The 10950-nt window shown below is 41.4% G+C and overlaps 1 protein-coding gene across 2 annotated transcripts; it reads left to right on the forward strand.

Annotated features, from left to right (window-relative positions):
- The first annotated feature begins 931 nt into the window (after positions 1–931).
- On the forward strand, positions 932–10643 carry GGCT (gamma-glutamylcyclotransferase). Of its 2 annotated transcripts, XM_065938763.1 has the most exons (4): positions 932–1202; positions 7144–7289; positions 8286–8421; positions 9496–10643. In XM_065938763.1, the coding sequence occupies exons 1-4, from the start codon at positions 1062–1064 to the stop codon at positions 9637–9639; spliced, it is 567 nt and encodes a 188-aa protein (XP_065794835.1). In that variant the 5' UTR covers positions 932–1061; the 3' UTR covers positions 9640–10643. The 2 variants fall into 2 exon arrangements, with proteins under 2 accessions (XP_065794835.1, XP_065794836.1); XM_065938764.1 differs by lacking the exon at positions 8286–8421.
- Positions 10644–10950: the final 307 nt, after the last annotated feature.

Genomic DNA, 10950 nt, shown 5'->3' on the forward strand with positions numbered 1-10950 from the left:
AGTCGTGTCTGCCTCCTTGCGACCCCATGGACTGCAGCATACCAGGCTTCCCTGTCCATCACCAACTCCTCGAGCCTGCTCAAACTCATGTCCATCGTTACACGTCCAGTAAACAGCTCATCCAAGTAAACAGCAAGTAAACGTTACACGTGCGAGGTTACACGTCCAGTAAACAGCAGAGTTGGGCTTTGAGGCCCTCATGCAACTTCCATCAGGGAAGGGAGACCCTGACTCTCAGAGGAGCTTTCCTAGGAGGCCAAGGGTCCTTAGAAAAGGTAATCAGGTAGATAATCAGAGCTGTTGTTCAAACTCGCGCGTCCGATTCTTTGTGGTCCCATGGACTGCAGCACACCAGGCTTCCCTGTCCTTCACTATCTCCCGGGGTTTGCTCTAGTGCGAGGTCTGATCCACTAAGCCCCCTGATCAGGGTTAGGGTGCGGGAACCAGCGAGTGGTGTGAACAGAGCCCCCCCTCATTCCTCCAAACCCAAAGGGCGGGACCGGTCGAGCTGCCGCCAGAGGGACCGTCGGGTGCATGGTCCGAGCCGCTGTTTCACTTTAAATGGATCCCAAAGCTCCCTGAAGACTACACACTGTCAGGGAACCACGCAGTGCATCACCCACACTGGAGAAAATCCCGCTGGGACCTGAGAGCAGACACAGCTCAGCAGAGGACCCGCCCCGCCCCTGCATAGAGCCCCGCCCATCCGCCAATCAGAGGGAGCCTTGAACAGGGGGCGGGACAAAAGAGGAGCCAGTCCAATGAGAAATCAGCCCCCGGGCGCCTCAGGACCCAATATTACAAAGTCCAAGCTGCTAGCCTAGAGGAGGCGGTGGGTTGGCCAATCAGAGCGAGTAACTCACAGCGTTGGGTACCGGCAGCCAGTCAGAAGAGAACTCGCAGGTGACTCGCCCGGCCCCAGCTTCCCGCCTTTCCCCTAACCTCTAAATCGGGGCCCCGGTGGTTCCTGGGTTAAGTTCTTCCGCCACGGAGCTGTATTTCTCGTCCTCTCTTTACGCTTGTACTACCGATCCCAGGCCTGTGCAGGCGTCTAGTGGGACATGGCGAACTTGGGCTGCGAGGCCCTTCGGAGTCGGGATGGGGAGAGTTTTCTCTACTTCGCCTATGGCAGCAACCTGCTGACGGAGCGGATCCACCTCCGAAACCCCTCCGCCGTGTTCTACAGCGTGGCCCGCTTGCAGGTCAGTGCCCTCCGCCTGGCCCCCCAGATGGCCTCTGCCCTCTCTGCAGACAAAGGGGGAAGGGTTTTGAGAACTCACTTTCTCAGGGCCGCTCGTTGTCAGCACTGGTCTGGGAATGCAGCTCTCTATGCTCAGAGTACATCACGGATCCCTGCACGACCCTCCGCCAGCCCCTTTCCCCCACGGGTCCCTCTCGCCCTCTCTCAGCCCTCTGCTTGACCCTGGCTGAGCTGTGCTACTCTGGTTCCTGTGCCTCCCAGGCTGCCCTTAGCCCGCCCTCCTGACGTTCCCACCAGCTGCTCATTCTGCCCAGCTCCTGATGCCTTTCCCTTGGCCACTGACTTAGGGACATCATCACAGAATCCACTCAGTTGGTTCCTCTGAGAAGTCTTCTCTGACCCAAGCCAAGGAATCAGTTGCTTTCTGTTCTACCTTTGCTCCAGGACTTGTCACCTAGTTTTGTAAAAATCCGTCTACCAACCTTTTGCTCTCGACCTGAGGGGTCCTGAAATTTCGCTGCAGCTGTGTCTCATTCATAGTAAGGGCTGTGCTCACTTAAGTCTAATGGCTGGATGAACCTTCACTTGCCTTGGTAAGAATCATAGCTCTTAGTACAGTACATTTATTCATTTAGTTCATATTCTTTCAGCACTTACCTGGAGATACAAAGATGACTGAGTAAAGCTAGCTGTTTTCAGGACCTCCCCATCTGTAGGAGAGACAGGCAAACAAATTACCTACAGAGCCTTTTGACATCGTTGGACCAGACAGACATGGTCTCTGCTATCATTGGTCGGGTTCTTAGTTGCAAGCAACAGAAGTAGCTGATTTAAGCAGAAAAAGAATGTGTTGAAAGGCTGTTGAACAGCTCACAGAATGACCAGGAAGGTAGGACCACAGAACTGACAAAACAGACAGTCATAGAAGGGAAGCTATAAAACAGCCAGTATCGCGGATGGAAACAGCCGGCGAGGCCACTGTGACTCACCTCCGCGCTTGGTAAACATGGACGTTGCATCATGCATCACCCGTTCTGGACCCTCCCTCTGTTGTCACTGTATCTGGAAGCTCCTGAAACTCAAGTACAGTTCCCACCCCCAGAGTGGATTTTCTGCTCCCCTGTGTCACTGACTTCTAATTCAAAACCCTAGGTGGGTGTCCTAGGCTAAATCTTGGCCATAGGCCCATACCCTGACTTCAAGCAAAGCTAGGAGAACCAGTCTCTGGCATTTGAAACTTCAAAAACAGGAGTTGGGCTCTGAGTTCTATCTACCCATCAAACTCATAAGATAGGGAATTCCCCAAACATGGTAAAGAAGCTTAGATGTTTATAGCTGGGATGCAGCAAAGAACTATCTAACAAATGATTATTCAGTCACAGGTATGGTCAGTCTTAAAAGGAGATGAATCGTACCTTGCTTTCAGTTTTGCTCTGAACCTAAAACTGCTCTGAAAAGAGTGGAAAAAAATTATTTTAAGGAAGCATTGAAGGTGCTATGGGAGTATGTGACTTAGGGATCTGACCTAACTGGGGTGTCAGGAGAGAAAAAAGCTGGGTCTTCTAGCTAGTGTGGCTAGAATTTAATGTGTAAGGAGGATGTAGCATGAAGTGTAGAGAGGTGGGGAAGGGCCACATGTTAAGAACCCCAGAGGCCAATGAAGACTTGGATCTTTATCTTGAGAACAACAGTGAGAAGATCTCTGCCAAATTTAAGCAAATGAAATATCAAGTTTACTCTTTGAAAGCTTGTTCTGGTTGCTGTGGAAAGTGCTCTGGAAGGGTAGGGGCAGCCTCCCAAAAGGGCTTTTGGAAGTGGATGTGGGAGCGCAGTTAGAAAGCTTTTGTAGCAGTCACTACTGAAGCTAATGGTACCTTGGAGTGGTAGCCAGGGCAGGTAGATGGTTTTTTGGGGTGTTGAGGAGAGAACACTGTTAGGCTTTGGTGATTGATTGTGAAATGAAGAGTAGATAATGGTTTTTGATGCAACAGAGTGGATGATAGTGATATTTGTTAAAAAGAAAAAAAAGAGGATTAGTTTGCGAGGGAACATCAAGCTCAGTTTGGGCATACAATTGGCCCTTGAACAATGCCAGGGTTAGTGGTTCCCACCCTTTGCTGAGCTGAAAATCAGAGAACTGCCACCTCTGCCTTAAAAACAGAGGAATTGATAAATGACTCACCCAAGGGCAGGAAGCTGAAGAGGTTTGGATAGAATCAGAACTTGGACCCTAGTTCCTTTGACACATATTGTCTACTTCAGTCTCTAATCAAACACAAACTTTCCCCCATACTTAGCTACTTTGATGATCTGAAAATTGAAAAAAATTCACAGATAAGTAGACCTGTGCAGTTCAAACCCATTGTTATTCAAGGGTCAGCTGTACTGAGTTTGAGGTGCTTGTTGTATACCCAAGTGAGTAGAAAAATATTAGTGAACATTACTGAAGTACTTGGGCTTCCCTGGTAGCTCAGCTGGTAAAGAATCTGCCTGCAATGCAGGGGACCGAGGTTCGATTCCTGGGTGGGGAAGATCCCCTTGAGACAGATCAGGCTACCCACTCCAGTATTCTTGGGCTTCCCTAGTGGCTCAGTCAGTAAAGAATCCCTCTGCAGTGCAGGAGACCTGGGTTCGGTCCCTGGGTTGGGAAGATCCCCTGGAGGAGGACATGGCAAGCCACTCTAGAATTCTTGCCTGGAGACTCCCCATGGACAGAGGAGCCTGGTGGGCTGCAGTCCATGGGGTCACAAAGAGTCGGACACGACTGAGCGACTAAGCACAACACAGCACATGAAGTACTTACTGTGTTCTAAGTACTTTCAAAGTCAAAAGAGAGACCTGAGCTGGATAAAAGACAGTTGGAATATTGGATGGTATTTGAAACCATTGGAGGGTATGATTTTGTCTTGAGCAAACTGCTGAGAAAAGGGCCTAAACTGAGACTTTTAGAAACTCCAACATTTAAAAACCAGGTAGTGGAGAAGGAGTTGGTAAAGGGAACTGAGATCAAGGAACAGCTGAAAAGAAAGGAGGCAGATCAAGACAGTGTGGATAACTATATCAGAAACATTTGAGAAGTACAGCAAGATGAGGAATGAAAATTGTAGGATTTAACAGTGTATCAGTTCAGTTCAGTCACTCAGTCGTGTCCGACTCTTTTCGACCCCATGGACTGCAGCACGCCAGGCTTCCCTGTCCATCACCAACTTCCGGAGCTTACTCAAACTCATGCCCAGTCGAGTGAGTGATACCATCCAACCATCTCATCCTCTGTCATCACCTTCTCTTCCCACCTTTAATCTTTACCAGCATCAAGGTCTTTTCAAATGAGTCAGTTCTTTGCATCAGGTGGCTAAAGTACTGAAGTTTCAGCTTCAACATCAGTCCTTCCAATGAATATTCAGGACTGATTTCCATTAGGATGGACTGGTTGGATCTCCTTGCTGTCCAAGGGACTCTCAAGAATCTTCTCCAACACCACAGTTCAGAAACATCAATTCTTTGGCACTCAGCTTTCTTCTAGTCCAACTCTCACATCCATACATGACTACTGGAGAAACCATAGCCTTGACTAGACGGACCTTTGTTGACAAAGTAATGTCTCTGCTTTTTAATATGCCGTCTAGGTTGGTCATAACTTTTCTTCCAAGAAGTAACTGTCTTTTAATTTCATGGCTGCAGTCACCATCTGCAGTAATTTTGGAGCCCCCCAAAATAAAGTCAGCCACTGTTCCCACTGTTTCCCCATCTATTTGCCATGAATTGATGGGACCAGATGCCATGATCTTAGTTTTCTGAATGTTGAGCTTTAAGCCAACTTTTTCACTCTCCTCTTGCACTTTCATCAAGAGGTTTTTAGTTCTTCTTCACTTTCTGCTGTAACTGTTGTGTCATCTGTATATCTGAGATTGTTGATATTTCTCCCAACAATCTTGATTCCAGCTTGTGCTTCATCCAGTCCAGTGTTTCTCATGATGTACTCTGCATATAAGTTAAATAAGCAGGGTGACAGTATACAGCCTTGACGTACTCCTTTCCCTATTTGGAACCAGTCTGTTGTTCTGTGTCCAGTTCTAACTGTTGCTTTCTGACTTGCATACAGATTTCTCAGAGGCAGGTCAGGTGGTCTGATATTTCCATCTCTTTAAGAATTTTCCACAGTTTGTGGTGATTCACACAGTCAAAGACTTTGGCATAATCAATAAAGCAGAAATAGATGTTTTTCTGGAACTCTCTTGCTTTTTTGATAATCCAGTGGATGTTGGCAATTTGGTCTCTGGTTCCTCTGCCTTTTCTAAAACCAGCTTGAACATCTGGAAGTTCACAGTTCACGTGCTATTGAAGCCTGGCTTGGAAAATTTTGAGCATTACTTTACTAGCGTGTGAGATGAGTGCAATTGTGTGATAGTTTGAGCATTCTTTGACATTGCCTTACTTTGGGATTGGAATGAAAACTGACCTTTTCCAGTTCTGTGGCCACTGCTGAGTTTTCCAAATTTGCTGGCATATTGAGTGCAGCACTTTCACAGCATCATCTTTCAGGATTTGAAATAGCTCAACTGGAATTACATTACCTCCACTAGCTTTGTTCATAGTGATGCTTCCTAAGGCCCACTTGACTTCACATTCCAGGATGTCTGGCTCTAGGTGAGTGATCACACCATCGTAATTATCTGTGTCATGAAGATCTTTTTTGTATAGACAGGTCCTAGTGTGGTTGTATCTTTTATCAGATTGCCTGATGTCTTGCCAAGGATACCTGGTCCTAGAACATCTAATATACCAATCAAAGGTACTGGTCACTGAAATGAACCTTTTTAATGAAATTGTAAAGGTTTTTTAAGAAAATAAAGGTAACAGAGATAAAATATAAACTTCAGATTTATTATCTAATCCAACTTTTTTTTTTTATCATTAGGAAATTAAACTCTGAAAAAATGGAAAGAAATCTTCCTAGACCAAACAGCTGAGTAAGGATTCTTAATCTCCCTCATTCTGTCCTTTGATTACTCGTCTCTGTGAGGGAAGAAACTAACAACTTAAAACCTTGACTATCGTTACTTTAGTTGTGAGACCTTAGGCAAGTTGCTTAATCTTTTTGAGCCACCATTTTTCTTTCTGTTAAATGTGTATAAAAAGCTGTTGACAGGATTTTGAAACGTCCATATGAAGCCCATAGCAGTGTACAGAACCCAGTAATTGTTAGCTGCTCTTATGATTATTATAGATATGTTAATATAATTCATGAATATTAAAATTTATAAGTATACAAATCACCCTCAAATGACAGCTCCCTTGGGGCTAAAAAAAAGTGCTAATAGGATACTCTTAACATATATGAAAGTAGAAATAATGTTATAAACCTTAGGCAGCCATCACCCAGCTTCAACAATTATGTACAGTATGATTATTGTTGTTTAGTTGCTGAGTTGTGTCTGATTCTTTTGCAACCACCAGACTCCTCTGTCCATGGTATTTCCCAGGCAAGAATATGGGAGTGGGTTGCCATTTCCTTTTCCAGGGGATCTTCCCGAGACCCAGGGATCAAACCCTCGTCTCCTGCGTTGCAGGCAGATTCTTTACCAGTGAGCCACCAGGGAAGCCCCACTCTGCCTCTAAGTTAAAATGTATGTGTAAGTAAGTGGATTGATTGGGAAGCAGTTTTCAAAAGTGAAGATAGCTGTGTTAAGGCATCAGGATTATGGGATTTATTTCCCCCTTAACCTCTTATTTATGGTAAGATACATGTACATATTCAGTATACAGTTTATTTTTAAGAAAAATGTAGTTCTTGAAATCTGGGTCCTTGGGTGTTTTTTATAGAAGGAACTCAAAACATATGTTTTAATTACATGGTGTTGAAGGTAAATCTGTTTTTATTTTGAGAAGGGAAATTTTGGTTCATGTGGATATTGATCATATCACTTTGGTTTCCTTTGTAGGATTTTAAACTTGACTTTGGCAATCCCCAAGGCAAAACAAGTGAAACTTGGCATGGAGGTATAGCCACCATTTTTGAAAGTCCTGGCGATGAAGTATGGGGAGTAGTATGGAAAATGAACAAAAGCAATTTAAGTTCTCTGGATAAGTAGGTGGCTTCTAATTATAAGTTAAATCATTACTAATTTTTGAAAGTCCTGGCGATGAAGTATGGGGAGTAGTATGGAAAATGAACAAAAGCAATTTAAGTTCTCTGGATAAGCAGGTGGCTTCTAATTATAAGTTAAATCATTACTAATTTGAAGGTGGATCATATGCAAGAATGTGTGTGTGTATATATATGGACATATTCTTTACACTTGAGAGTTAACCTAAAAGGTATAATGTTCATTTCCTAAAAAGAAAAGCCTGGAAGGGTTACACACTCTTAAGATTTGGGGAGACTTTTGTAATCTCTTCTATAATTGATGTCCTTATTTTCTATTTGTTTTTTTTAATAAAAATATCTTGGTAGTTTCATATTGTGAGAAAGTATGAAGATTTTTGTAATTATTACATACTTTTACCAATTTCAAAAACAACTCAGTTTTTATAAGAGTCAGATTTTTAAAAAATAATTCTTTAAGGTAGCAGTTGAATCAGTAAAAAAGTGATAATAATTTGTAAAACTTCACAACATATTAGAAATGCTTTGATGCTTTTTAGAACTCAAGAGTTGTGTGGCAGAGCATTTAATACAAAGAAAGTTGACAGAAAAGAGTAGGATTTGAGAAGAGCAAACATCTGACATGATTACCACTTTACCTCACTTGCAAACAGGAATGAGCTGTCCTGTCTGCTTTTGCAGGATGGATATTCTCTTGTCAGAACACAGTCCAGTTTTCGTAGATAAAGAGCAATGTTTCAGGGTTATAAAGCTTGCAATAACTAATATAAAGATCTGTTAGAAGTATACCCAGTAAGTCTCCAGCTTTCTAATTGAAATGCTAAGCTTACTTTTGATGTGGTGGTATTTATAGTATGTTCTACTCTATCCCCAAATACATAGAGAACACATACATCCATAAATAGTTAAAATTTTTAATCCAGTAAACTAACTTGGCTGAGTCAACATATGATTAAAATGTGGCTATTCCGATTCCAGGCAAGAAGGGGTTAAAAGTGGAATGTATGTCCCAATAGAAGTTACTGTTTCAACTCAAGAAGGAAAAGAAATAACCTGTCGAAGTTATCAGATGACAAATTATGAGCGTGTTCCCCCATCACCCCAGTATAAAAAGGTATCCTTTTTAACTTACAAAGACTTTTGGTGATTCCTTGTTAATTTTCACAGTTAAATGACAGAATATCTTGTTTTTAAAAGGCTTTGTGTTTTAAATTCTATATGAACAATTCATTTCAATCAAAATGTTTTTAATGCAAAAATGATAGTTATTTACTGAATAAGCATTCCCAATTTATTTGTAATGATAGAACAATGTCTCTAAAACTTTGTTTATTAAAAAAAACTCTCAGAAATGTACTTGAGTCATAATCTTAGACATATTTTTCTTTAAAAACATGTATGAATGTATTTTTTATAGTTATTCTATACCTATGCTTTTTTTAATCATTTTTTTCTTCTCCACAAAATAGTATTTCATAAACCCCAAGATTCATTTTTATGGGACAAAAATATATTTTCTACTGCTGAAATGTTTTCCATTTCTAGATGGAGGGATAAGTCATGCCCTTTCCAAACTCCAGCATGCACGCACAGGAAAAGAATTAAGGATAGAGAGGCTGACATCCCTCTTCAGAAACCCAAACTTAGGTACTTATTGGCAGGTCCAATCAGGACATGATACTTGGAGAAGGTGACCCAGTTCCTGGGCCTAATCTGGAATTTTCTAGAATGGAACCTAGAGGAATTAGCCTGGTGTGGATCTGGGGGGTACCATTGAATACACTTGCTGTTTATTCCCCCATGTGTAATTCAGAGGTAGAGTAGACTCCAGGATTCAACTAAAAACTGTTCCCTATAAACTAAATTTCTTTGAGGAATGGTGTTTGTTTCTTAAGATTTTGTTTGTTTCAGGCAAATTCTATACAATAAGTTTTATATTAAAAATATTTTAAACCACAGTATTGAGTACAGTTGCTATCACATAGGGATGGATTGTGTGGCTATGAAAACTCCCAGTACATTCATACTCATCCCAGGAGGAATGACTCTTTATTTTGTTCTACAGTTGTTTGTTCTAGAGTTATCTGAAAGCTAATGTATTTGATACTACAAATAAAGCTGTGGTATACTAAACTAAATTATGTTCCTAACTAAAAGAGAGTTTTGTTGTTGTTTAACCATTTTCTAGGTCATTTGCATGGGTGCAAAAGAGAACGGTTTGCCACTGGAGTACCAAAAGAAGTTAAATGCGATAGAACCAAATGACTACAAAGGAAAGGTCTCAGAAGAAATTGAAGACATTATCAAAAAGAGGGAAGCAAAGACTCATTAGAACTTAATGGAATATATCTACATATATTTTCTCTATATGCTAATACCTTTTTAACATTTAGAACAGGGATCTGGGATGTATCTCTGTTTAATATGTCTCAGCAGTGTTCTGGAGGGTTATCTCACTTCGGTGATTCCTTGTTTTCAGACTGTAAAAAGACCTAGGCAGGAGTTAGACAATTGAAAGGGGGGCTGTGAGAGGTGTTGGAATGCATGACAGTTAGGTGTGAGTACTCCTGTGAACCCTTAAAGTTATTTTACTGAGTTTATCTGAAGTGTATTTTTACTCTGTGACTGAAGATAAATTTGCAACTTAATGATGGTGCTGGTAAATCGCTCAGCTCTGGGATTTTTTTAAAATCAGCTTAATAAGAGCAAGCAAACTGAAGAGACAATTGATTATAAAAATTTTTAATTATTTTAAAACTATTTAAAATTTTTAAAATTATTTTAAAATTTAAAAGATGGCATAATGTTCTTAGAGGAATAAATGTATTTGTGGTTTAACCTGTATTCTCTGTGAAAATACTACATTTCCTTTTTATGAGAAAGACTCACATCATCACACATACTGGGTCTGGTCTTGGCCATATCCAGTCTATACTAAAGGATTATTGCACAGACTCTGGAACCAGTATATTAGGGATAGGCTGTCACCACTTTCTACCTGGGAAACTTTGGGTTATTTGACTCAACTTCCTCAGCTTCCTCGCCTGCAGACTGAGGACAGCCCAAATATCTATGTCTTAGGATCATTTTGAGGGGTATATGTATAAGCTTGGAACACAGCCTGGCATAGAACAAGTATTAGCAATCATTATTGTTCTTATTGAAGGATTAAGTTTGTACTGAGCCATCTTTGGAATAGGATTTTAAAGTAGAAGAGTCAAGATCATGAGGGAAAAGTATTTCTTGGAAGCTAAAATTTGATTTCTCGGCTTATTAAAAAATGGTGACCTTCTTAAACTTATTTACTGAATAAATGGAAGAGAGTCATGAATAAAACAACACTGGTTATCAAGCAATCTCTCATGTCTCTGTGGAATCCAGTGAGCTGGACCTTCAAAATAGGTTATTAGAATGAAATAGGTTATTAGCTTTGGTTTTTACTCTTGGGAAGAAGGCCCAAAGAACTTTTCGGCTACAGCTGCAATTCTGTAGTGAGGCTTCTCTATCTCCCAGAGTGGAGAACAAATTGAAAATTTTCCTTATTTTCTTTCAAGCCCAGAAATGCTTTTCAAAGACTATGTTGGTGATAGTGTCACCAGGAGCTGGTTGTATTTTGAGAGGGCCAAAATCACTGATGGAAGTT

This window comes from Muntiacus reevesi, chromosome 6 (genome assembly GCF_963930625.1).
Source record: "Muntiacus reevesi chromosome 6, mMunRee1.1, whole genome shotgun sequence".
In the NCBI taxonomy this organism is placed as follows: domain Eukaryota; kingdom Metazoa; phylum Chordata; class Mammalia; order Artiodactyla; family Cervidae; genus Muntiacus; species Muntiacus reevesi.

Bases quoted from the DNA above. Each gene is read 5' to 3' on its own strand.
- GGCT (XM_065938763.1), top strand. From the start codon at position 1,062: ATGGCGAACTTGGGCTGCGAGGCCCTTCGGAGTCGGGATGGGGAGAGT. The intron at 1,203-7,143 runs GTCAGTGCCCTC...TTTCCTTTGTAG, and splicing joins ACAGCGTGGCCCGCTTGCAG to GATTTTAAACTTGACTTTGG. The intron at 8,422-9,495 runs GTATCCTTTTTA...ACCATTTTCTAG, and splicing joins CATCACCCCAGTATAAAAAG to GTCATTTGCATGGGTGCAAA.